The following is a 27,988-nucleotide window of genomic DNA, read 5'->3' as shown; positions in this document are numbered from 1 at the left end:
TTCTCGTCTCAGCCTGGAGGGAGAGGAAGGGGACGGACCTATTCTACCGCCGGATGCAGAGAGAAAGTGATTCCCAGCCAGCCGGCTGCTGTTACAAAAACAACGCACAGACTGGCCTGGCTCTGAGGTCGCGGTGTCACCGTCCAGTTTAAAGCCCACAGAAGAACATAAAGGTACTGCGGAAGTTTCTTCTGTTTGTATCCCGTCTGTGAACGCTCAGGCTGACCTGCTGTCAAACCGTTAGCCAGCTAGCCCGGCCTTGTGGGACATAGGCTGGCAGAATCGGGGGGGTTGGAAGGGACCTCTGGAGACCATCTAGTCCCAGCCCCCCAGCAAAGCAGGTTCCCTACAGAGGATTGCCCAGGAAAGCATCCAGGCGGGTTTTGAGTATCTCCAGAGGAGGAGACTCCGCACCCTCTCTGTGCAGCCTGGTCCACTGCTCTGACGCCCTCAAAGGAGTTTTTCCTCGTGTTCACATGGAATTTCCTGTGTTGCAGTTTGTGCCCTTTGCCCCTTGTTCTATTGCTGTACGCCACCAAAAAGAGCCTGGCCCCATCCACTTCACTCCCGCACTTTAGATATCTATAAAAAGTGATGAGATCCTTTCTAAGCTGTGTAACTACCAATGCTGGTGTCACTGCTTCTATGAAAGCGTGCCACGGGCATGCATGGATGGCTTTCTTGATCCTGCAGTGTGTTGACCATGAAGCTGATGGACTCACCATTATATTCCATGTACTGTGAGCATTCTGACTCTTCTGAGTTCTAAATCAAATGAGCTGTAATGCAGATTTTCATCCTTAGCTTCTTGTTAAGCCCTAGTTTGAGTCAGTAAGTCCTGGGTTGTTTCCCCGGCTTAAACATTGTATTGGTTTTTGGTATGTAACTGCCAGCATAAAACCTGTTAAAACACTGCTGCTATGTGGAGCTTTGCAGAGAAAGGCCTGGGTGACCTGGTGGACAGCAGGCTGGCCAGGAGCCAGCAGTGTGCCCTTGTGGCCAAGAAGGCCATTGGTAATGTATTCAAAAGGGGCGCATTCAAAAGAGCATGGCCAGCAGGTCGAGGGAGGTGACCCTTTCCCTTACCTCTGCCCTGGTGAGGCTGCATCTTCAGTACTGTGTCCCGCTCTGAGCTCCTCAGCTCAAGAAAGACAGGGATCTTCTAGAGAGAGTACAACGGAGGGCCACAAAGATGAGGCGGGGCATGGAGCATCTCCCTTATGAGGAAAGGTTGGGAGAGCTGGGACTGTTCAGCCTGGAGAAGTGCAGGCTGAGAGGCGATCATCTCATTGCTGTTTATAAATATCTAAAGTGCAGGAGACAAGTGGATGGGTCCGCATTCTTTTCAGTGGTGTGCAGTGATAGAACAAGGGGCGATGGGTAAATACTGGAACACTGGAAGTTCCATACAAACACAAGGAAGAACTTCTTAGTGTGAGAGTGACTGAGCTTTGGAACAGGCTGTCCAGAGAGGCTGTGGAGTCTTTATCAGGAGATATTCAAGGCATGTCTGGATGCTTTCCTGTGCAACTACAGTAGGGAGCCTGCTTTAGCAGGGGGGTTGGACTCGATAATCTGTAGAGGCCTCTTCCAACCCCTATAAATCTGTGATTTTGTAATAGCATCCAAGTTACAGTACTTCTCTAGACAGCTCAGTAGTCAATAATTACTTTTTTCTTATCTTTTTTTCTCCTTTATTTCAGTTGAATCCATATCACATAAATTGAATATCATCTTTGAAGAGTGTATAGTGCAGGAAAGCAAGAGCAATGCAGGCAACGCTTTCACCTGAGTGCAAGTGTATTTCTCTTCTGTGACTGCTCATCTGCAGGTAAGCTGCAGACGAGTGGCTCATTTTCCTTTAACAGGCATCGTGTGAACAATTTGTGCATGAAGCTCTTCTGGTTGATGTTGGAGATAGGATGCTTCAGAGGGAGAAACTGGTGTGAATCAGGATCAAAGCAATTTCTTGATCTATTAATGACATAATTAACTGTCAAGTAGTTAATTGAACTGTTGTTTAATCAGTTAATTAAGCTGTATTTTCAGGATCAGTAGCAGCAGTGAAACAGATAATACCATGCACTCGTAAAACATTGATAAATTCGTGCAAAACAGCCATCTATGCCTAATTACAAGGAATCATATAACTGTGGCCTTGTCCCTTCCCACAAGTACACATACACACCATTAAATATGCACACAGTTCCTTCTCTCAGGAAGAATGCATATCTAGCACAATTCCATCTTTGGACCATGTGGGTTTTCTTGTTTGCACATCTTCTGTGGGAGATGTTGGTCTGACTTCTGTGTCTCTGTACAATCTACTAGCCCCCAGCACCAGTGAGAAAGCTCCCGGCGGGTTCGTATGCACCAATCCATCTCTCCAAATCCAATGTACTTGCTTTTCAATTGAAAAGAAGGATGTTGGTTGCTTACCTTCCAGACTTCTGTCTATACAAGGCATCTGTGGTACCATGCATCCCAAACTGATGATCTTTCTTCCTTTCTTAGGTATGGGAAAAAATGTAATAATGAGACACCACTTCATCTTTATTGTTTTTTATCCATTGTCAGGCATTGCCACCTGCTGACAGGAGAAAGATTAGGGCGAAAACATAGCATATAAGGAGGATTAATCTGTATTTCTAGAGAGATCTGAGGGTACTGAAATTGTGTGTCATATGAATCTTCATAATTTCTGTGTAGTCAAACAGTAGTATTTCTTTTGGAAAAAGGAGGGTGAAAAATCATTCTGTGGATTATTTTGCTTGCATTAAGTCAGTTATTAGAATGAATTTGTTTAAATATCTTTAGGTATTATAATCAATTTAAAGTAAAAATTATGCTGGGAGATGTAGTAGAACTAAATACAATGAAAGCCTTAAATTTTTCCAGGAATTGCATTTTTCATGGAGTTCAGGTATGGCACAGCCACTGTGCTCCTAAGAAGCTATTGCTTAGTTTAAAAATATACATATGTATTCTAGTAGAAGATACCTTACATAGTACTGTTGGGAGAAATACCTTGCCATGTGAACAGACTACAGTGTTCTTCTATTTTCTCTCATAGAAACAGCAAAAAAAATGCCTCAAATTATCTTGCTATGGGTTTGCACAAATTGATGTGCAGTGTGGTTAGTAGGCTGCATGTATTGTGTAGTTGAATCTGCAGGGACAATAGGTGACGTGCAACAAGGTGGCCATAAGATTGGAAAAAGATGTCAGTTCTGGAACTGAAAGTACTGAGTTTTAATTCTGGGTATTTGAGTTCTCTTGCAGATCCCTAGTAGGAGCAAAATATTGGCCGAGGATTAATTTGTAATATATGCATGAGAAATGTTCTACTTGTCTCTCTCATACAGTAGTCCTTGATGTTGTCCTTGTATCTTTTGTATTCTGTCTCTGTCAAAATCATAAAAGTTTGAATGAGAGAAGTTTTATAGATAAAGATATGCATCTTGTTCATCCTACTTCTTGCAAGACTTTTGTGAAGGAGTGGCATTTTACCCTGCAGAAGGTTTCTCTAAGATTTTTTTCTTATTTCAACAACAAAAAACAAACATCCAAAACAAATAGATTCTGTAGTTGCACTTATGTAACAAGCACCTTCTTGAATCAGGGAATGAAAAATAGTGTTTGTCTTCTAAAATACAAACATAGAGGATGAAGCGTAAGGGCATTCAGGCAAAAATTAGTGATTTCAGAGCAGGAGAAATTAAGAATTTAAAAGATATTGATCAGTTGTTGTAGTTGGATGTCACCAAATCCATGTATTCTTTTATTTTGAAATGCATCTCAGAAAGGGGACTAAAGCAGTCAGAGACTTAAAATGGAAAATAAAACATAGATCTTAAAAATAGTTTTTAATTTCGTGCTGATTTTCTCTATTTGCACTGTTTACGTGCTAGGTTCTTGACTTTGCGTATTGCAGTGTAACTGCAATATCAAGGCAGTACAGCACGTTTGGGCAATACCCTAAGTCCTTCACAGGCTGGCCTGCAAAGGCTGTGAGAAATGGCTTCACTTCAGAGCAGATGCCTCATTTCCAGGTTAAACAGCAATACTGATATGCATTTAAGGTATCTCTTTTTGATCTGACATAGAGAGCAAAATCTTTCTGTTCTGCATGCAGTAAATTCACATTTTGTTTCTCTTTTTCCTCTGCAGCATCTTAAAAAAAAATAATAATAAGTAAAGCGTTCCCTGTTTCGGAAAATGTGCTGTGATTTAAAAAGGAGATTTTTGCTCCTCTATGCAACACAAAAAGGGCAGGCAAAAGCCATAGCTGAGGAAATATGTCTGCAAGCAGGCACCCATGGATTTGAAGCTGACATGCACTGTATAAGTGAGATGGACAAGGTGAGATACTCTGTGCTGTCTTGAAAAATCGGTGTTTAATAGCTGCATTTTTCTTCATTTGCTTGAGTGGTGGCTGTTGATAACGGTGAAATCTGAGCACATTTATCTACCTAAAAAGGTTTTAAATTTTCAGGTCTTTAAGAGTCAGTTACTGGGACCAAGACTTACAGGCTCGTGATAGCCTTCTGCCAAATCTTTCTGATGATTTTTCATAGTAGAACAGTAAATGCCAGAGTAAATCTTTGCTTCTAACAACAGTCCAGTGACTTTTTGAAAGCCGAATATGTATTACGTATGCAGTTCTGGATGAATTCAGAATTTACTGGTCAACTCTCCAGTTAGTAGAAATGATTGCTCAGTTTTTCCACTGTTTCTGTTATGCTGAGGTCCTGCTTTCTGTTAGGTCTGGGCTCCAGTATGATCTTGACCTTTTGTGCTGTCTTGTTATTTAACGTAAGGGTCTGTTCCAGTTTGTACTTGAGATGCATTCTGGGGGAAAAAAAAGAAAAGCTTGGCTGGAGTAAGGAAGTGGCTCTTTAGTATTTGCTGTTATCCAAGGGTAAAGGTCTAAAAACTTAGTGTCTGTAACTGAAAGCACTGTGGACTGTAATTCCCTTCATAGGTCCTCTAAAAAAGCAAACACAACATGACAGTATTTCAACTGAGATGAGCAGGAACTGTCACTTTGTGCACTTGAAAATGTGATACATTTATAAAAATAGCCAAGTTTCCTTTTAGCAAGTTGCTTTCTTGGTTATACAGTTCCTTTTGTAGCTGGACGTCTGCTTTTTAAATTAATGTTTACAGAGTATATAGTACTCAGTGTGAGTATGATGTAGTATGAGTATGTCACAGTCTTACAAGGAGACACGTGCAGCCAGGAGAGAACATGAAGATTCTCCTTATATTCTTCCATTTATTTCTTCTGCATTTGACAGCTTTGGAGATTAGTTTCAGGAAGGCAGCGGACAGGATACCTCTAGTCATGTTAGTGGCCTGCCACTCAAGTGGTTTGTCAAATTTGGCAAGACAACTCAGAGTGGTGAGTTGGAAAGGTGCACTGAGTTGAGAATGTGAGAGTTAAGTACTGAGGAAAAAAATAATTTCTGCACCTTGGTAGATTTCATTTCTTAAGCTTTTCCTTTTCCTTACTCTTCGCAGTAAATAAAGGGAACTTCTAGAAATGAGGTGTAGTTGGAGAGCGGAAGGCAGGATGACATTATGCAGGAGCAAGAGCTTGCTTGAGTTTTGTGTGGCCTCTGATGAATTCCTCTGGGTAAGCTAGATCTGACAGGTTATTCCACAACCTGCATGGTTCAAATAGTTGTGTATGTGCCTTAGGTGACAAAGCAAGACGTTTCTGTACTTGTCAGTTAGGAGAAGGCCCTTCTTTGTGCAGTTGTTCAGTATTTCTCTTAAATTCTTCAAGTGTGCGGAGAATGTGTAGTAGAGCAAGCAAGAATTTAATGAACTAATCATAACTCTCTTCTAATACAGCAACTTCTACTTCTTAAGCTTGTATCTCTTATTTTTTGCTTGTTTTTGGAATGGAACACAATTTAGTGTAATATTTCATGTGACACCAGTAGACCCTTGCATTTTGTCAGTTTGTGCTTGAAGAGTTTGCTTGTTGACTCAATAGTCACACTGCACTGAAGTGCTGTTACTTATAAAATCAGCTGTGGAAGCTTTGGAAATTTCAGGTATAGCTAAGGTCTTCTTTGCACAGCTTATAGTTCAGTTTTGGAAGCTGACAAATTAGTGGGTATTTGGAGTTTGCCTGAACTTGTAAAAGACAAAACTGTTTTGGAATGTGCCGAATGTGCCAAATGTGCCTGGTCACACATCTGCCTGGAGTTTGGCAAAGTACTTGGGGAATGTCCTTGCATGCTTACTCTGTTCTCCTCCACTTCTCTAGACCCCGGCTGTTGGCCGCTGCAGGGGCAGATGATAATTTAAGTAGTTCCATGTAGCTGTTCTTGGGCTCTTCAGGAAAGCTGTGAAAAGAAAACTGACAATGGTACAACCGCTTCATGAACTGTTTCTTTGTGTTTCTCACTTTTTTGCATTGTGAGGGGTCAGCTCTACGTCCTTTGCGGAGGGGGTGAGGTTTGAATGACTTATTTAGTAAAGTGTTGGGAAAGGAACTTGTACTTGAACTAGTGTTTTGAATTGCAGTCCTGAAACTGCTTAAAATGATTACACAGTATTTCTTGAAATCTTCATTTATATTTTCTCGTGACCTACTGTTTCGTTGAACTTGGAATGCTGGGAATGAATTTAAACTGAAACCTCCACAGAGTGGTTGAAGGAGATGGGGTTGCTTATTATGGCATAGAGGAGGCTAAGAGGCAACCCAGCAGTTCACATGCTTTCTGGTAGTCACATTACCATTCTTCTTCTGTTCAGTTGGTTCTGTACATTAAATTTAAGCTACAAGCAAGATTATAGATTGCACCCCCAAAATAATTTCCAATTATTTGAAAGGCTTTCTGTGGTTTAATACAGGTAAGATGTGATAAAACAATGTTCTGCGTGCCTTTGGGAAAAGGAAGAGAGGAAAATAGTGCGTTAGGCCTCAAATAGTTATCAAATGGCACCTTGTAACTTGCTTGCTTTGTTACTTGTAGTACAACTTGGAAACAGAAAAGGACCCTGTAGTTATTGTTATTTCCACAACTGGTACTGGCGACCCACCGGACACTGCCCGCAAGTTTGTTAAGAAAATCCGGGATAAGAGCTTGCCACCTGATCACTTTGCACATCTTCAGTATGGATTGTTAGGTGATGTAGTGTTTTGTATGTAATTGCAGCGCTTGTCTGTCAGTGAGTAATTTTATATTTTATACTTGTAAATAAGGTTTGTTTTATTTATTTCTGCAGTATGAACAATTTTATGGGTTTTTATAATCTCTATGTGCAATAAAGGAATAATATCACAGAAGTGATCTGAATGCAAGCTACCAATTAACTTTTTTATAGTCTAATTTTCTTTACATAAACAAACGTGATATTAACTATCTATAGTTGCTGACGTTTTAATTTCACGTGAAGTCCCTATGGACTACTGAGTTTATTTGGCTTTGTGAGTGATTGGGCTTTTCTCTGTGCAGGAGAAACAGCCATGTAAAACATTTGTAATATATAAGCTTTTAGCATCATCTCATCCCTTTCCATTTGCAATAAGTCTTTCCATTTTGAATGTCATACTTACTGGTTGTTGGAAGGAACTCAATTTCGGATTACATGTTGATAGGCAAAATACCTATATGCCTAAATGGTGCATTGTGGATCTTGAGCAGGTCAATTTGCTGAGTTTTCAGGCTGTTTAAACAAACTCCAGAAACATTTGTTAGCCTGACAAATTTAAATTGCTGGAGAGGAGTGAGGGAAAAATTCTAGATCTCTCTTGAGGAAAGTCCACACTGGAAGGAAGTTTCTTGTGAACCTGTAACATGGCGTTGTAAAATATACGCATCTTAATCATGAAACATTTTGAGAAGATGTTATGTTGTTGCCTATTTATACATTACATTCTGTGCAGTGGTTAAGTTTTTCCATAGATGTCAGGCTGAGAGGTTTGGGGCTCTTCAGCCTCGAGAAGAGAAGGGGGACTTTATAGCGGCCTTCCAGTACCTGAAGGGGGCCTACAGGAAGGCTGGGGAGGGACATTTTAGAAAGGCATGTAGTGACAGGGTGAGGGGAAATGGTTTTAAACTGGAAGAGGGTAGATTTAGACTACATATTTGGAAGAAATTCTTTGCTATGAGAGTGATGAGACCCTAGAACAGGTTGCCCAGCAAAGTTGTGGATGCTCCCTAATATTTACTTCTGAAAATATTGTGCTAGTGAGGACAGTGAAACAATAGGGCAAATTAGACAATTTGCACAGGCTGCATAACCAGGGGTCTTTGGGACTGCTTAATAAGTGTCTGTTAAGATGAGCTATGTGTAGTTAATCTCTTTGAAGGTGTGTCAGATAACCTGGTCTAACTCTCAGGTCTTCCATGAAGTCCACTGACTGTGACTCTTGAGTCCCTTGTCTTTTTAAGTGACAGCAAAGTATATCATCTAATGGAACATCTTCATGACTGTTGAAGGTTTTGATATTTTTAAATTACTTGAAATGCTGCTACTTTCTTAGTAATAGAATGTATTACTACTAAACAATGTATAGTGGTAATAACAGTTCTAATCTAAAGGGGAGATACACTGTGTGAATTACCAGAACAATCATCTTCACTCTGTTTCTAATTATTTCAGCTCCCTACATCTTCCTCTCAGAGGGGTTAGGGTTTTTTTAATTATTATTTTTAAAGTCCCTATCTAAAACTATATTTTTCAGAAATGCTAACTATCTGAGGAAAGTATTTTTCAGATAAATTCTGTCTTAGATTTGTGTAGGAGGAATGACTTTCTCAGCAATACTTTGGGACTAATACAGGTGCATTTATTTAAGTCATTAAAGTGTCCTCAAAATAGATGCTTTTATATATTGGGTTATCTTGTTTGCCTGCAAGAAAGTTGTGTTTTATTTGCAGACCTTTGTGTAGCCTGTGTGGCTGACTGACTGACTGGCACTGTATTTCTTAGGACTGGGGGACTCAGAGTACACGTTCTTTTGTAACGGTGGAAAGACAGTAGACCGACTACTTCAAGAACTTGGTGCCCAGCACTTCTATGATACAGGATTAGCAGATGATTGTGTAGGGTAAGAGCCAAATGAGTTTGATTTTTATTTCTTCAAGATGTAATATTTGGGTATGATTTTGGCTAAGCTCTGAAATCAACTGAACCTGATTACCCGACACCTCCTGGGAATGAATCCTATCTGAACATAGTATGTCGTTTTCAATCTTAATTACCATTCAGTGCAACTTTATTTTTAAAGTCTGAGCAAACATCTGTAATGCCTGTAAAAATGGAGTGCATACAGCAGTTTTATAAATTAAGTCATTCAGAATAAAGAGGAGCTTTTTACAATCTAATCCAAGTTTACTGAAACAAATAAAACCAGTTCCACAGCATGTATGCATCTGAGCTGCTTTAGGCATGCCCTAAAATTTATTTTATTTTTTTCTCCATATTATATAAAGCATCCTTTTTTTGGAAGGAAAATTATGTAAAGGTCTTTTTTTGATTGCTGTAGAGGAGATATGTAAGAAAGCAGCTCCCTCTCTACCTGTTGTATTGCTCTTTCTGACCAGTAGGCTGCAGTCTTGGCTTATTTATTTTCATGTGCAGCTCTTACTGGTTCTGTGCATGATGACACAAGCAATTGAACACAAACATTGCCTTAATCATAAAAATTATACCTTGCATTCTAGAATAGTAAAAGTGCAGCATTGTTCTAAGGCATTGATGTTGCTGTTGCAGAGTGAAAAGCTGCAGATTTTTCTACCAGCCCTTCAACTTGCTGTCATGAAGTTCAGCCTGAGAAAATAAAAATGTGAAACTGGAAAAAGAGTGAGGCTTTTGTATAATGCCGACTGTGTACCTTTGCATAGCATTAATAACTAAATGAAAGTACTTGTTACCACAATGACTTTTCTGTTATAACAGCTTTTTTACTTTTTTATCATTTCTAAATTAACAGTGCAGTAACTCACAATGAGCCCATTCTTTTTGTCTTTTTTAATGTATTTTTTCTTCTTCTCTTTTCTCTCTCCCTCCCTAGATTGGAACTAGTAGTTGATCCTTGGATTGATGGACTTTGGCGTGCCCTCAAGGAAGTATTTCTGTTGCAGAAGGAAAAAGAGGGCATGAGCACTGATGTCAGTGCAGACCCACATGTAGGGCATGAGATAAACTTAAGCTCAAAAATACAGAACTTGAAGTTAGAAGATGAGGAAGCGAGGAGTTCTGATGTTCCATCACAGAAACTGCTTGACGTCGATGTTGTGGCTTCAGCTAGAGACGCTGAACCTTCACTTGTTCACTCAGTCCCTCCCATCTCTCAGTCTGCTCTTAATATTCCTGCCTTGCCACCGGAGTATATAGAGGTGCAGTTTCAGGACACCCATGGGGAGGTAAGGACTTCACTTGGAATGATGAAGGCCTCCAGTTCTGGTAGGAGCATGCCACTAAAAAGAATGAGTGGATACATATCTAAAGGAAATGCATCCCAGACTATGGGAATTTTTTAATTGTAAGCGAAAAGTCCATTTGTATGGTAAGAAAGTAATTTTCACCGTATGAGTTAAGGACACTGATGTAAAAATATAGTTTAACTAAATTATAATTTGATAGAAGAATGTTGCTGCCAGGAATAGAAAAACTAAAATCATCAGTGTTCAATTTATTTACTATAAATAATTAATCCATCGTGTTCAGACAGTGAAAACACCTTCCTATGGAAAGGATTATGGTAAAATTTCAGTTCAAATTTTTAGAGCTTGCAGAATGCCTGAAGAGGATGTGAAATTGCTCAAAATATTGCTGCATATTTAATAACTTAGAAACTAGTAATTGTTAAGGTGCGGTCATAACTGTGCTATTGCAGACAGAAGATGAACTGCAGATCAAAAACCAGTGTGCTTTTATTATGAAGCCATGTAGAAATAAGAGTTGCTGTACAAGGAGAAGAATTAGCATAAAACAGTGATCATCTCAGGTGGGCGAATTTAGTGAAATGAAGAGTGTGATTCAAACTTTTCTGATTGCTTGCCAAAGGATGAATGTTGTGGTCATTCTGTGAGGGTACAGTGAAGACGCTGGATGTGATAACATCCAGCAAAAGTGCTGATCCATCAAAAGTGCTGATTTTCGGGCAAGTTTTTGTGAATGAAACAGGTCTGGGGCAAGTTATTGAGGTAAACTGTCCAAATTAGTGAAAGGAGATTTGGAGGTACTCCGCTATTACAACACTCAGGCTGAAAGGGGTGCTATGGAGCTTAAAAAGAGAGATGGACACTCATAATCAGCTACTCCTGAGAGACTAACCCATAAAATCAAATTGGCTGTTTATAAGAGCTTTTGAAAGAGGAAACAACTAGCTGCATTTGATAGTAGTTTAGGCCCACTGGACTAATCAGGCATATGGACTTTTTATAGTAGAAAATATGCCTGTTACTACTTAGATGTGATTTTTAAAAATGCAGAGCAAAACGCTTGTATTTGTAGAAGATACTATAACAAACAAGAAGAGGGAAAACATGTAAGTGGCTAATCAGCTGGTTTGCATTTTTTGGTGTAAGTTTTCATGTCCTCTTTTTCAGAATCCTCATCTGTCCTCACTGATTTCAGAGGGAGCAACCTTCGAAGTGCCAGTTACAAAAGCATCACGACTCACTAGAGAAGATGCAATAAAAACTGCATTGCTTTTAGAACTTGATATTGCAGTAAGTTAGTTATAGTTTTTTAATATTTTTTTTTAAGAGTGGGTAAAATGAAGGGTAAAAAGCGTGTGTGTTTTGCATAATAACTGGCAGAAAAAGATTTGATGGTTTAAAAAGAAGAAAGAATTCACTCTACAATGGGATGATGTCAGCTTAGGCTGATTCATTTTGTATGCCCAAAGCCTGATTTGTTCACTGAACATTATGGCTCCACAGAAATCTTAAGAAGATTGTCAAATTCGTTTCTTTGTTGTTCTGTGGATCTGCTGTTGAATTAAATATACATTTTAGGAAATAGTCAGAAACTCTGTATAGGAAATGGTGACCCTTCTGGTAGGTAATCTACACATGTAGTAATTTCATTAGTGCAAGCAAGTTGTATGAATCCTTAGTTCTTTATGTTGGAGCTGCTGAGATCTATTTCATCTTCTGGCATTCATTTGCTTGACTCAAACTCTTAGCCTCTGTTACACAAGATGTAAGAACTGCTTTAGTTTATTCAGGAAAGGTTGTATTTTATATACTGATGTGAACATTTAGCACAAAGTGCTTATTAGTTTAGAAGAAATCTTTTAACAGGAAAATATTCTGCTTTTGAGCTTTTCTTCCCAGACAGGTCCTGAATATTTCCAGAGAAGGAGGCTCCACAGCCTCTCTGGGCAACCTGTTCCAGTGCTCTGTCGCTCTCACAGTAAACAATTTCTTCCTTGTGTTTGCATGGAACTTCCCGTGTTTCAGTTTCTGCCCATTGTCCTTTGTTCTCTTGTTGCTTACCACCAAAAAGAGCCTGGTCCCATCCACTTATAAACAGTGATGAGATCCCCTTTCAGCTTTCTCTTCTTCAGGCTGGACAGTCCTAGGCATTTCAGCCTTTCCTGGTGCAGGAGATGCTCCAGGCTCTTAATCATCTTTGTTGCCATCTGCTGGATTATCTCTAGGAGATCCCTGTATTTTTTAACCTGGAGAACCCAGAACTGGACACAGCATTCCAGATGTGGCCTCACCAGGGCAGAGTAGGGAGGTTGGATCACCTCCTTCAACCTGCTGGCCCCGTTCTTTTTAATGAACGGAAGACTGTTGTTAGGAATGGGGATGATGTTGGCCTTGGTTTATCTTTCAGTTTTATTGAAATAATTTCATGTCTTCAAACAGGGTACAGCCTTTGACTACCAACCTGGAGACGCCTTCTGTGTAATATGTCCCAACAATGTCAGTGAGGTGGAAGAACTACTTCACATCTTGGGACTTTCTGAAAAAGGAGAGAATTTTGTTTGTGTAAAGGTTAAGCAAGACACTAAAAAGAAAGGTAAGATGTGATGCATTGGCTATGAAAACATTCCTCTCTGTGATAGTAGTAGTCCATATGCATAGTTTTGAACATTTTTGACTTAGGTATTGGGACGCAACTGTTATTTTGTAAAGGTATGCCAGAAATCAGAAAGAGTGGGCACATAAAATGCTGCTCCTGCTTATACTGTGGATGACTTAGCTTATGAATGGGAACTCGAGCCTGTCATTGAGATTCTTGTGTCACTCATCTTCTGTGCTCTGTTGTGTTTATCGCGTAACCTAATGTTTCTCCAGCTGAAAGTAAAATCTCCCTTTCACATTCTTCTGCCCCTACATCCTTGGAGGGCTGTATTCCTGGAGCATAAGACTTACTGCTGCTGTGTGGTGCTTTTTAAGGGGCTTGTTGGTCTTTGTGTATCTGTTTTGCTGAGTTTTATGGTCCCATTCTTCATAAAGGGACGCGAAAGATTCAGGGTATGCCCATATACTACTAACAGGACCTATGAGAATTACTCTTCTCTGGCCATGCAATTGGTGTCTTAATGGTACTGTACAGTCCCGTTCATACCTTTCCCTCAGCCCTTGACCCATAAATATTCAGATTTGGCAGGACAAAGTAGTCAAAACAGTACAGATGGAATGCACAAATCTAACTGCCATTTAAGTATTTCCATCCCCAAGGTAGCTATGAGCACACAAGCAGATTTAGGATGTAATTAGGAGCCAGTCCTTTCCCGGTGAGTACAGTGGCTACTTGGGAATAGGGAATGCAGGAGACAGTTGATGTTTCTTCCTGTAACGCCTCTCCGTGCCAACAAACAATACTGCTTGCATCCCATGTAGAGCTGATGAGTTTTTTACATGTGGTGGTATTTTGTTGTTTCTGTTTCATATTTATTTTTTAATTTGGCTTGACATAAGTTGCTGGTCCTTGTGCTGAGGATGAACCCTACGTCTGCAGAGCCAGTCTGGCTTTTTAACAGCCTGCCTTCAGATCAGGGCTAATCTTGAACATGTCTGAACAGGGCATTTTGAGTTCATTAGTTTCAGAGCACTTTTAGTGTGGAACAGAAGCCAAGTGAATGTAGCTTAGCTACTTCATTTTCCTTGTATAGCAAGAACTAACAGTCCTTCCATGGTAAGGTTGAGAAAAACGGTTATAATAGTGGTTTGAACCTGGGTATATCGGTCCTCTCTTATGTGTAAACAGTCCACGTGTTTGTATCTCTGCTTAATGCAGCTCTTTTTGCTATGTCTCGTATATAAAATGTCATACCTGCTTATGAGTTGAAATGAGTAGTAATGGAAAGAAAGATGATAGCACCATGCGGTAACACAGGGAATCAAAGATCCTGGTTCTGCTTTCTGGGCAATCCAGTGCAAATCATACTGACTTTTTACACATCGTATGTACTCTGCCAGAATCACCTGTCACTTTTGCTGGCAAGAATGCAAGTGCTTCACTAAGGAGTTTCCATCCAGTTGCTTCACCTCTACTTAGGCTAGCAATCGAGTCAAATGATAAAGTTTTTATTTAGGAAAAGATCCACTGACTTCCAACTGTAGATTACACACTGAATAATAGCCATAGTAATTATGAACTAAAATAGTTTAGGACTAATCCCAAATTGATTTCTTTGGAGCTACCTGGTGAGCATAGACTCATTAAGGTACTGTGACTTCATTACTTGCTGTTGCCAATCTGTACCAAGGACATAAGCTGTGTAATGCAGCTTCACAGTTCCTGGCAATGTTCCTGAGTTCCTTTCCTTAGGAGATGGTTGTCCCTTCAACCGTCTTCACTTTACCGAAGTATTTGCAATAAATATTATGATTGTGGGTCTACCGAATGAAGAAAGATGAAAAACGTAGGAGAGGAGACGAGTGTGAACAGAGAACTGTGCATCTGATGCATATCTGCAGGATTTACCAGGAACTGCAATGAATTCTTACAACCGCTCTTTGTTCAGCATCTGATTCTTTGATGGTGGGATCAAGTGAAAGGACAAAACAGAGAACTTATTTAGCGGTCTATTGTTCAAATTCTAGTTTCGCAAAGTTGTTTTTTTATTGTATGTATGAGTATCCTTAAAGGAAGATTAGGTACTCATTTTGAAAATCTGTCAGCATGTTCAAGGGGAAAAGAGGTTTTTATTTTTTTTTTTTTGCTTGCGTTACATTTATGGCAATCCACTTCCAGTCGAAAAAAAAGTTTTGTTTTTTATAGCGAGAGTTGAGTCAAGTAATGCAGATACAAAGAGGTAATTTAGCAAGTTATATAGTTATATGCTTAGTCTGAAACTTCTGTTTCACTAAAGGACTCTTGAAAATGGAGAAAATGACTGTAAGAATGAGTAGCTAGACCTGGAAGCCGAGAAACATATCAAGATAAATCCCAACGTGCAAGTTCAGTTTGCAGTGAAACAATTTGGGACATGAAGAGCTTATTAATTAATAAGTGTTTTGTCCCATAAGTGCTCCTATATTCCTTTTAGGGTTTGCTTAGAGTGGGGAATATCTGCTTTAGTATGACATAACATGAGGATCGTGAGCCTGACTACACCTTGGCTGGCTCCGTAAAGACTCGGTGGATGTAAGTGTTCCTCCTTCACAAGAACACAGTAAAGGGCAAATTTTGGGGGTTGTAGAGAAATTCCTGGGATCTGACCAGCCGCAGAAGCTCCACTGTGGCACTGGCTATGAACAACTTTGGTTAGATCATTAGAAAACTTCAGTATGTTCTGCTTTTTCAGGAGTGTTTAATGGAGGTGGAAAAAAATGTGGTTGCTCCATTTGCTTGTTAGCATTCCTCTGCATTTCCTCAAGACTGTAAGTGGCAAAAAGGCATTCAGTGGTCTGGCAAAATGTGTGTGTGTGTGTGTATACACATTTTATACACACACACACACACACACACACACACACACACATATATATATCTTATTATATTCCTTCTTTCCTGTTAACTTTCTTTGCATTTTCATTGGAAAACTGTCTTGCTATTTAGTTTATAATTGTCACTAATCACTTGAGCTCATCCTACAGAACGAAATACAGCTTAGCTCTGGTATTTCTTGAAGGAGCAAGCACTGTCTAATGTTATTTTTGGATGATGATGGATGCACTTTTGTATTTTATTTTGTTTCTTTTTTTTTCTTCTTCTAAATAGGAGCAACTCGTCCACAACACATCCCTGAGAGAAGCACTCTGAAATTCATTCTAACCTGGTGTCTGGAACTAAGAGCAATTCCCAAAAAGGTGTTTGTATTTCTTCTTTCGAAGAGAAATCCATAGTAATTCAATGCTCTGTGGTTTCTATGAATTCAGTAGTTACCATGTTTCCTGGTGAATAAGGATTGTCAGTTTGCACGCTGCTGATTCTCTGTTCTAAGAAATTTTGCTTCTAGTGCTTTATTGGGCAAATTATAAGATACTGAAACCTGTGTTCTCATTCTTTAGTACTTTGATTCATAAAGGAACTGGACATAAAATTGCTAGATATTTGGTGCAAGATAAGTGGAAGGCTGACGGAACCTGGCTGTAGGCATTAATGAGAAATCGTTCTTCTCACCGAAGAGAGTCCGACTGTGTTGGTCCTGTTTCGTCCCTGGAAATATGCACGTTCCTTTATATAAGCACCACAAAATGTCCCTCAAATTCTTGAGCAGTTTACTAACTGGCAGAACTCAAAGAAAAATTTTTGCTGTATGTTTTTCTCACAATGCACAGATACTATTTCCCTTGTATTTTGTACTTGCGAAAAATTGGAAGCTTGCAACTGAAAATGCCTGGATATTTCGGGTTTTGTCAAAATGCATTTTAGAGATAAAGCATGACGCTAACCAGCTGTGTTGGTTGGGTCTATGAAGGAAATCAGTTTTTGGAAGGACTTCTCATAAAAGTGAATTTCACAAGCAGGTTCCAGTATATGTCATTATTAGACAGTGTGCTGTAGAACAGAATCTCTCAACTTGTGCAGCCTGTTCAGTACTTCATTTACTTTGACAGTTTTTGAAAATTCTTCTCAACAGTAAGAGTAGGCAGAGAGTGCTGGCAAGGGAATATCAACCAAGCCAGTTTTTATAACTCTTTTTATTTCATGTTCAGCGTAGAATGGGCTGTAAGTCCATAATCAAAACAGTTTTCTGGATTTTGAGTTTGCCCAAACACTAGATTACTTTTGCAGTATTCTTTTGTAGAAAATAACCTCTGATTGCATTTGGTATTTTGGATCACTCTTCTTTCTAAACACTGTTTATTTCCACCATGCCTTTTGGAGAACAAACAAACACGCAAATAAAAAAAAAAAAACAACCCTGGAACTATTTACATCTGATTTTTACTTTATCTTTCAATGCTCTATTTAATTTTATTACGGAAAGCTTGTGCTAATGTTATGTATTCATGAAACACAGAATAAAACACTGCAGCAACATTTATATGACTCATAAATACTGTAGGTTATTTACAGTAATATCACTTCTAAGACTTTGTATTATTCCTTTCCCAGCTTCTGTAATTTAGTAAATTGTATTTTGTCTTGAATTAATTTGCATTATGGGGCTGCTTACTGAAGTGCCAATACATAAATCAAGTATGTCATATCTGGGAATGGGTTTTGTCTATTTATCTGTCTCTTCTCCTGTTCAGGCCAAGTAGGATTTTCTGACCTGCTAGCTTTTCGCATACTCTGGGGATGAGAGGTGGTGGGAGGAATTTAAATCTCTCATGGTAGATGAAAGTGAGTGCTGGACAATAAACTGTATTTTGTATTAACCATTAACCTGCACGCTGACTGCTTTCTTTCTCCAGGCAATTCAAGTTTTTCATAAATTTGTTGACATTTGCCCAACTGGACAGATTATTTACCTTCCACTCTCACTGTCTTTCCTTCAGGCATTTTTGCGAGCCCTTGTAGAATGCACCAGTAATGCGGGAGAAAAACGGAGGCTTCAGGAGCTTTGCAGCAAACAAGGAGCCTCTGATTACACTCGTTTTATTAGGGAGTCTAATGTCTGCTTGCTGGATTTACTTCATGCTTTTCCAAGCTGCAAGCCTTCACTTAACCTGTTAATTGGTGAGTGATTTTAGACTTAATTGGTTTTAGTTCATTCTGAAAAATGCATCAGACTAAGCATTCAGTTTCTCAAGATGTGGATAACTGTTCAGTTAGAAATGCTGTAGTATTCATAGTCGTCAAATTCAGACTATTGTTAGGGGGCGTGACTCTGTTCACCGGTGGTGTTGTGTGGCCTTCATTCTGCACTTAGTTGCATACCTATGCTTTTAATGACTCCGATTTGCTCCTGTGCATAAAAATAAGTATAAGGTGTTTGTAAGATTAATGTTTTTAAGAACCAATTCATCAGCTGGTTACAGTTTTAAAATACATGCTTTTATATCTCCTGATATCTCTGCCCTTGTGTTCCTTTCTTGGGCTCTTATCTGTGGAAACAAAAAGCTTTTCCCAGTATATTGGTGTTTAAGTTACATCTAACACACTTGCTGAGTTCTTTGTATACAACTTGGAAGGAATGAGGCTCAAGCTGTAGGTATATCAAACTCATCTGAAAATACTGACAGTTACTTTCCAGATTAAAAACCAGAATTTCCTGTTGTGTTTCATTAGATGAAACAAAACAATTGCTTTTTATAGTCTTGTGATCATGTTCTCCATTACTCCTTCTTAGTAAATTGTAGGGATTTAATGATAGAAGCTCTGCTCTGCTTGATACAAATACATGAGTCTTCTCACTGAAAGCAAAACGACTTCGCTTCTAAAAGGTGGTATGGAATGTGCTTTAACAACTGAATAAAATGAAGTTCTGAAAGTTTTGTTTTGTTTTGTTTTTTTTCCCAAATATATTGTCTCGGGGAAGTAATGTGCTGAATGGGCATAGTATCTTCTTTAAGTGATTTCAGTGAACTAGCTTGTCTCACCTCTGGCTTGCAACTTGTGTGAGAAGCATCTTCAAAACATGTTTAAGTCCATATCCTGGGGGGAACATACACAAAAAGTGGGCACACATGGAATAGAACTAAAAAGCAGCTGAACTGCACTATATGTTATCTTGTTATGTAAGTGTGTGTGTTCTGGTATTTCTTGCTTCTTGTCACCATTCTCCACAACACTGATCACTTTGCAACATGTTTGTCTCCTTTTAATATATTCTTCTCCTTAGCGAAAACGTGCAGTCTGCAATGCTAGGTCATTCCTGCGAAGAGAGTGAGTTTGACCTTTTGTGTATGTGAACGTGCATCCATATGTATGCGGGCAGATAGATGTAGATATCAATATGTACATGCGGCATGTAGTGAACTTTAATTACAAGAATGCCCAGTAAACTCCTGTCTCAGTTTTGAATGGATGCTAGTTAAAAGCTGCAAGTGTTGTTGCTGAGCTTTTTTTTGGCTTTTTTTTTAGTGTTCATTTCAAAGATGGTAGGTATTCGTAGGAGTTTGAAATTAGATTGATGCATCTGCTTTGAGGACATTAGGTATAGGAAACGTTCAAACAAGTAATTTCTATTTTCAGAACTTTTCAACTCCATAAAGCACACTTGCTTGAAAGGGGAAGGAAATCAAATTTGAAGCTTTACTTTGTCCACTAACTACTGTCATCTCTTCTGTATGCTTTACAGTTGTTTTTAATTGATCAAGAACCCCATCAGTTAACTGTTGTGGCCTTATTTTATCAGATTTCTTACAGATGTTCCATAAAATCTGAAAAAAGAAATTCCTATCACTGTTGAAGTCTTAATGGTTTATTTTTGAGATAAAACCACTCAATGTTAGTAGAGTACAATTACACTGTGCTTGTTATCTGTTGTACTGTAAACATTTGCTAAATGATATTTTGGTTTTTATTGGGGTGAATAAAACAATAAGTGATGTTTCTTTTTTTTTTTTTTTTCCTCCAGAACATCTCCCTAAATTACAGGCCAGATCCTATTCAGTTTCAAGGTATTGAAATAATCAATCATATCTTCTTTGTAATTTAGCTATACTTTTTTTCTTAAGTATCTGTGTATGTGTGTATGCACATTATGTTTTTTTTTTTTTTTTAGAGAGCGAACTCCAAAGTATTTATGTAAGGTCATTCTGGTTAGAATTTTCATTTGCCATTTACTGTTGAATCCGTCTTTGTCAACTTGAAATCTTAGGCCCTGCAGCTCCCTTTTCTCACCCCTTTTTCCCCACATTGCAATTCACAAGTGGGCAAGCACATAAAACTCCTTCTGGCCAAAGGTGATTCTGCAGGTCTGTGTTCATCTGGGTGGGGCAGTCAGAATGCTTTGAACTCTGCCTTCATTTTCAGAAAGAGTGTGTAGCTGCCCCGGAGTGAAGAAGTTGGTTGTAATGTTGTCTTCACCTTGAGTATTTCCTAGAAGATGGAATTTGCTTTTGATTTTTCCCAGTCATTACTGAAATTTACTTAATGTAACTTTTGAGCAAAGCAGAGTAGTCATTGATGGGCTGGATAAGTCTTGGCCCTTGAAGTATGTGGCTTTTTCTAATTCTTCAGTGAGACTGGAGCCTTACTCACTGCCAGGACCTTGTGCCGTCTTGATAGTGTGAAGTGTAGTCTGACTTGGAAGATCAGAATCCAGCTGTTTATGTTTGATAGTGTATCATTACGTCTTTCCAGAGGGCCTTCCCTGCCTTTGGATATCTGCATTTTTATTTTATTTTCCTTTTTTTGAGGCTTATGGTCTCGGATGCTTCTTTGCCTAGCTCCCTTTTTGTGACAGGTTTCCCTCTGGCTTCCTAAGAAGTTACACTAGAAGGCAGTTCCTGCCCACGGTGTTTTACTTTCCCAGTTTGACTATTACAGTATTGCCTTTATTCTACAATAAGGAAAAAACCAAAAAACAATGTGAGTTGTCTTGCAGAACACCTGAAGTACAACTCAGTGAAAACAATAGATCTAAAGAAGAAGTGGAATAAAACAGAAAGATAAAAGTGATGAATGCAGTCCCTGTTATCAAACAAACAAACCAAGCCAACCAGAAAAACCCACAGAATTTGACCATTTTAAACAATGTTGTTTTGTGTGTCTGACAAGTTTGGTAGAATTCTCAAGAGCAAATTCATACACATCAAAACCTGATAGAGAGGAATTCTAATTCCATCCTGTAGGCATTGGCCTTTGAGTCCAGCCCCAGGAAGCTTTATAATTGCTTATAGATATCACAAAGGTAACTGGACACTGAGAATCTTGATTTCAGTGAGGTTGTTTGGGTTGAAAGAGGACCTGCAGTGCGGGAAAGATGGCAGTGCTATCTCAAGATAATAATTCTTTTAAAAAAAAAAAAAAGTAACAAAACTTGTTCCTTTACAGTTCGAACTTGTATCAGCCAGGAAAACTGTGTTTTGTGTTTAATATTGTGGAGTTTCCTGCCTGTCCCACGAGACCCGTCTTACGAAAGGGAGTTTGTACAGGCTGGCTTGCTGAGTTAGTTGCACCTCTACTGCACCCCAATAAAGACACGCTGGATATAAGAAGAGGAAGTTCTCCAACTGAAAAGGTATGAATGTAGCATTTAAATTCCATTAACCGTAAAATTTGTGCGTGCTTGAAGCAATCGTAGTTTTCATTGTTTACTTCTCTGACGTAAAGCAGGCATTTTGGCAGCAGCTGTATGCATCTGCATTTTGCGATTCTGCCCTTCTTTTAAGTTTGCCCTTCACTCTGTAACATGTTTAAAACTGCATTGCTGAGTTGCTAAAACTTACATTTTAATTTAGCTATGGATATTTGAGTAGTGAAACTTCCAGTTGCTGAAAGGCCAGAGTCACCACCCCGCTGTAGTCCTAAATGAGTCTTGGAATATGCTTTCATGGACTAAGATACCAGTTAAATGGTTATAGCTATTAGAGAAGCACCTGCTCACTTTCAGGAAAGGCTGGCAGACTGTAGGGGGAAGTCATGAAACTCTCACTTCTTGACAGATCTTTCACAGTTTGAAAAGGCTGAGTTACTGAATGTGATACAGAGAACAGTCTTCTGTGGTATTTTTGCTGTGCATCAAAGATGTTCTGGCATAATGGCTGTTATTAGGAGATGATACTCTTCTTTCATCTCTCTTTCTTTATCTATGTAATCCATCACAATCTCAAACAGATGAGGTATAAGTTAGGGCATGAGGGAGTGGCTTAATGCTTCATCGGGGAAGTTCAAGTTGGATATTAGGAGAAAGTTCTTGGTAGAGAGGGTGGTCAGACACTGGAACAAACTCCCCAGGTAAGTGGTCACAGCTACAAGCCTGCTGGTGTTCAGGAAGCATTTGGACAAGATTCTTAGATGTGGTTTAATTCTTAGGGTGCTGTTTGTGGAGTCACGAGTTAGACTTGTTGATCCTCACGGATCCCTTCCTACTCAAGATATTTTATGGTGTATACTAGTAAATACTACGGTATATAATATATGTAGTATTATATATGATATGGCAGAAGAGCTACTGATGCTGTATATTTGTTCAAGAAAAATGGAAACAAGCTTATACATTGGTTACAAGAGAACTGTGCTGATAATACAAGGTCTGTGGCAAAATGGAAGGAAAACCCATGAATTGATTTTTAAAAACTAAATCAAAGGAAAAACTGTTACGTGCACGATGAACCGTATCCTAGAATTCACATCACTATTTATTTAAAATATAGTTGACTTGCAATATGTTTAAGATCAAACTTGAGAAAGAGGTGGATTGAAAAGAAAAAAAGGATTGTTACAAGTTGAGTGAGAATAGAATTCAGAACTGTTTGCATCTGCTGTGCAAGCTAGAATTCAGCACAGATAAATGTTCAGCAATACACATCTATTACAAAAGTATATAGAGTACCAATACAAAATGGCTGAGTGTGATCTTATGCAAAAGTATCTTAGATAAATCACAAATACTTTACAGAACAAATGTGTATACTAGCTTATTCTTTTTAAGGATTGGCAAGCTTGAAATTCTTAATAGGAAAGGTAGTGTGCTAACTCAAGTGTAGCTTGAAATAGCTACAAATAATATACAAAATACAAAAAATAAATCAGATTCTTGCTTATGACTTTAATGGGTGAAGGTCCTCTGTTGCTCCTGTTGATTCTTGGTTGATTCAAACATGATCTATTTGGAGATCATGGAAAATTTTTTGTGAAAAGTTAGGAAGCAAGCTCAGTATCAGTAGACTTCAATTTACTGTGAACAAATCCTTCAGCCCTGCCGGAATGTTCACAGTGCTAGAAATGAATAAAAAATAAAATAAAATTGAGTTGCCTGTAACAGTTAGTATGGCTAGTTTACCATTTCCTTTTGTCTACCAAACTTTCCATGAGTTCTAAAACTATATTCAGCAAATGTAAGGTGCAGTCACCTTTCGTAATAGGAAGCTCATGTTTTTGTGGCCTTGTCTGGTTTCGCACCTCGTGTAATTTTTATTCCAAATGTGTCTGCACTCACAGAAAACATAAACATACTGAAGGTTCAAAAAATTCAATGCTATTTTATAAGTATTCTTCGATTGTGTTCTATCCAATTTCATTTTAGATATCTATTTTTGCTCGTCCAAACAATACTTTCCACTTACCTTCAGACCCCTCTGTCCCTTTTGTGATGGTTGGTCCAGGAACGGGAATTGCACCATTTATTGGTTTTCTGCAACATAGGTATGTGCCAAACTTTTACATGGAAAGCAGCCTTTTAATGTTGGGAAAAAAAAAAAAAACAGGCTCAGATTTTTTTTTTTAATTTGGGAAAAAATTGTGGTTTTTTGTGTGTGTATGTTTTTGTATTTGCTGCTCCTGTTAAACTAAAAACAGGAGTGGTAATTTCACAAATGTATGTATGAACTGTTGTTTACTGCTTTGTTCTTTATCCTGTTTTCTCTTTATGACACTTCAGGAACTCTGTGCAAGCCAAAAGAAAATATAGCAAAACTAAACCAAAACAAACATAGCAAGCAAATATAAACAGTTAGTGGATGTTATGACAAGGGACACTGCTATATTTTTTGCTCATCTACTGTCAGCACTCTTATTAGTTCGGCCACTTGCATGGCTTCAAAGGCAGATACCTTTCTTCCCTCCTACAGCAGCTTAATTTTGTAAGGCAAAAAGAAACTTGTTCAAAAGTGAGATCACCACCAACAGTATGTTTAAAAAGAAAATAAAACTTGAGAGGTGGAATTTTTTACGTGCTTCTGACTATATGTATCTGGTTTAAACAAAACATTGTGTACAGTCCTCACTATTTTATTAATTTTATCCCCTAAATATTCCTTTCTCTCAGATTTATGTTGTGTTTTATTGTCAAGGATTTGTAGCGTTCCATAAATACTTGATCAATGTTAAATACAATCTTTCTCTCAAAATGTAACTAGGAATTTGCAGCTAAAACCTCTGTGAAGTAATATCTTTAGCATCGTTTGAAGAAAATACAATAACTTTTCTGATGGTGTGGTGGTAAATAGATTGTTATTCCTGAACTCTTCCAGTCTTCTACAGCTAAATGAAATGCATGCTGAAAATGCTTTGTGCTGAGTTTTCCCCAGGTTGTTTTATAATGCTTCCAGTGAAAGTTAAGGGGTAAGAATCTCTTTATTCAGCAGTCAGAATTGTTTTGTGAGATGTTCAGAAGTGCCATACCTGAATGTTCCAGTGTGAAACTGTGACCCAAAAAAAAAAAACCAAAACCAAACACCCTTTGAAGTTAATTGATTTTGAGCTGGGCCAGAAGTGAGAACTCAACAAAATCAGAAAAGGAAGGTTATTTACCTTAAGTCATTTCACATTAATAAGCCTCGGGGCAGGCTGAAAAGCACTATTATAAATGAGAATTACGCTATATGAGTTTTAGTTTCTGCACTTGATAAAACAGGATTGGATTTACATACATTAACATACAGTCAGTGCATTATTTTTTTTTTTTTCTGTTCAGGCAAAAACTGAGAGAAGAACATACAGACTGGGAATTTGGAGAGACATGGCTCTTCTTTGGTTGTCGGCATCAGGATAGAGATTATTTGTTCAAGCAAGTTCACTATTTAACATTCTGTGTGTCTCATTTGTATTCATGAGGGGATGGTTATCTCAGAGCCATTACTAACACCTTTTATTGCCTTTCAGAGATGAGCTCAGATGTTTTCTTGAAAATGGGACGTTAACTCATCTGAAGGTTTGTTTCTCAAGAGACTCTTCAACAGCAGAAGTAGCTCAACCTAAGTATGTGCAAGACGTCATTAGGCTTTATGCTAAGGAAGTTGCCAGAGTCCTGCTGAAAGAGAGTGGTTACTTCTATGTATGTGGGTGAGTAGTGTGTAATGGACTGTCTCAGAAAGAGAACGGAGTTAGCGAAAGTTTGAAGCTTCAGAAAGACTTAAAGATGCCTGAATAAAAGGACCATCATGACCCTGAAACATCCTTTCTGGAATACCAGAATGTATTATGTCCATCAGTACAATAAAGTTGTGAACATACAGCTTGTAACCATGCAGTTCCCCTGCTGCTTCAGTCACTTGTTATTCACTTTTCTGTTTTAGGATTCAAATGAGCTGTAATAGGTTTCAAACTAATAGACTGCTCTTAAGAAAATTAGATGCTGGAATACATGCAGTGATAAAGCACGCAATGGTGAGGCAGCAGAAACTTCTGCTGCATTCTACGTTTTGATGGCCCAGAATGCTACCTGAACGTAGAAATTAAGATTTTTCATCCCAAATTTCAAAGTTCTGTTGCCTTCATAAAGTTCCATAATTGTAATATACTTTACAGTGGGAAGTCTTTTTTGTGAACGCTAACTTAGCAAGTGTTGAGAAATGGAGAGCTGTTTGAACACAGGGCTCAATGTCAGTATTTTCTCCTGCAGGAATATGTGCCTACTGTTTGTATTAAAAGTAACATTGATAATAAGTGAGGATTTTTATTTTGTGCACGATATGATTTTGGAGATATGTAGTTATTATATAACATACTTCAACATGTCCAGTTGTCCCTAAAATAGAAGAATTATTTTGTGACATCTCAGCTGGGGATCCAATTTTTTTTTCCTGAGATGTTAACTTGTAATATTTGTTTGAGAGAAACACTCATTCTTGTCAATGCTCAGCTGCATGAAAACTCAGTGAATCTCTTGCCATCCAATATACAAGCTGTTTTTGTTTGGTTATGATCTTTTCCAAATTTACAGCTTCTGAAAATGTTGATAAAAGGAAAAATACAGTATTTTGCATTTTCCTCCTTTTTTTTCTTTTTCTCCAGAGATAAGAAGCACATGGCTGATGATGTCAGTGATGCTGTAGTGGATGTTTTAAGTGTAGAAATGAAAGTTGACAAATTGGAAGCAATGAAAACCATGGCCACGCTTCGAGAAGCAAAACGTTATTTGCAGGATGTTTGGAGCTAACCGTTTAGCTTTTTCTATGCCATTGTAAGACAAAAGATTTTGCTTTGCATTCACATTTATGCTTTTAACTAGAGTCGTTGCAAAAGGGCCATTGTCACAGACATTTTAACTTTCTCTGCTGATCTTTCACTTAGGAATGTGAAGCCTTTTCAAGGGTAACAAACCAATCTGCTTTTTTAGCAACATTGAGTAATGGACTGTGTCAATACCTTGATTCTCTGCCTTTTAAGATTGCTTTCATGTAGAAAGTACAAACTTACCTGTAAATTGTATGTTTATGTTACATCGCATATTTTTTCCTGTAATTCATACACAAAGAAGCTACAAAGTAAATACATTAGTCACTTAACTGTACACTATCTATACTCATTAGTGACTTGCCAGGATCTACTTGGATACTTCCTGAGACTTTTTTTTCACAAACGTACATAGCGACAGGACAAGAGGGAATGGTTGCTATAGGGGAGGTTCTGATTGGGTATTAGGAAAGATTGTCCAAGAGAGTTGTCAGGCACTGGAATGGGCCGCACAGGGAGGTGGTTGAATCACCATCCCTGGAGGTGTTCAGGAAATGTTTAGTTGTTGTACTGAGGGACATGGTTTAGTGGGGAAAATATTGGTGGTGGGTGGACGGTTGGACTGGATGATCTTGGAAGTCTTTTCCAAGTTTGGTGATTCTATGATTCTGTGCATGTGTATGTTTTCTTTTTCCTTGAACAACAGTTGCCAAATGGAATAAAGGTCCAGAATATTGCACAAAAACCTGCTGCAGAATTTCAACTCTGAAGTATTTTTTAAATACCTCTGTTTTTCATTTTCTCATTCAAATATCTTGAAGTTTTGCTACACTCAGTGTTAATCCTTATTAAAATTTCATGTGTAATTCTTTTGAAGTTTTTTTCATTCCTGTCGCTAAAATATTTGTAGTTTAATTTGTGGAAAAATTCTCCACTTGGGTTGAATGTGATTGCTTAGTAAAAACTTCATCAGATTGCTAAAGTAGTATTTTTTTATTTTAAGGTGAAAATATAGTGAAGTAATGTGTTTGAAAGCAGTTTCTCTCACATAGGGCAATCCACTTCATAAATCAAGCTGCTGAAATCAAATGGTTGAAATACCCAGTCTTTTTCCTTCCAACAAGGACTGTTTGGAGTGCAAATAAATGAAAAAGTATAAGGCATTCATACTTCTCTTCAGAACAAGCTGTTGTTTTAAATAGCATTTGATTTATGAATAAGTATTCTGCCTGTACTAGTTAGCTGTGGTGGTTATTTCAGTGGCCAGCAGAAGTTTCCGTGTCTTCTCATCAGATGTTCTTCAGTTTTCTCTGTGTTCATTGCAGTTGTTCATATTGCTATGTAGAGCCAAAGATACGTGGAATGTGAAAGACTTAGTGGCATCTGCCCACATCACTTGAGAACTATTCCATTAACCAGTGCTTTACTGCACTAGTGGTTATATTAAAGACTCTGAAGATCCTAAACTTTTATGGAACCATCCCTGAATGTTATGTGAATACTTCTTCAGCAGCTGTTACTTATGCTGGATGATAGTAATTACTGTTGCTAGATAAAGACATAATGCCCTGTCACACAAACCCTACAGGTAATG

The 27,988-nt window shown here is 38.4% G+C and overlaps 1 protein-coding gene across 2 annotated transcripts; it reads left to right on the top strand.

Moving 5' to 3' along the window:
* On the top strand, positions 18-27,270 carry MTRR (5-methyltetrahydrofolate-homocysteine methyltransferase reductase). Of its 2 annotated transcripts, XM_021386074.1 has the most exons (17): positions 18-173; positions 1,704-1,831; positions 2,332-2,514; positions 4,171-4,362; positions 6,993-7,146; positions 8,956-9,073; positions 10,040-10,391; positions 11,580-11,702; positions 12,852-13,005; positions 16,159-16,247; positions 17,886-18,066; positions 19,910-19,952; positions 21,331-21,517; positions 23,525-23,643; positions 24,914-25,006; positions 25,102-25,281; positions 26,233-27,270. In XM_021386074.1, the coding sequence occupies exons 4-17, from the start codon at positions 4,219-4,221 to the stop codon at positions 26,375-26,377; spliced, it is 2,082 nt and encodes a 693-aa protein (XP_021241749.1). In that variant the 5' UTR covers positions 18-173; positions 1,704-1,831; positions 2,332-2,514; positions 4,171-4,218; the 3' UTR covers positions 26,378-27,270. The 2 variants fall into 2 exon arrangements, with proteins under 2 accessions (XP_021241749.1, XP_021241748.1); XM_021386073.1 differs by lacking the exon at positions 2,332-2,514.

Source organism: Numida meleagris, chromosome 2 (assembly GCF_002078875.1).
Source record: "Numida meleagris isolate 19003 breed g44 Domestic line chromosome 2, NumMel1.0, whole genome shotgun sequence".
Taxonomy (NCBI): Eukaryota; Metazoa; Chordata; class Aves; order Galliformes; family Numididae; genus Numida; species Numida meleagris.
Note: the sequence above shows the minus strand (reverse complement) of the source record. Positions and strands in the feature narration are given on the sequence as shown.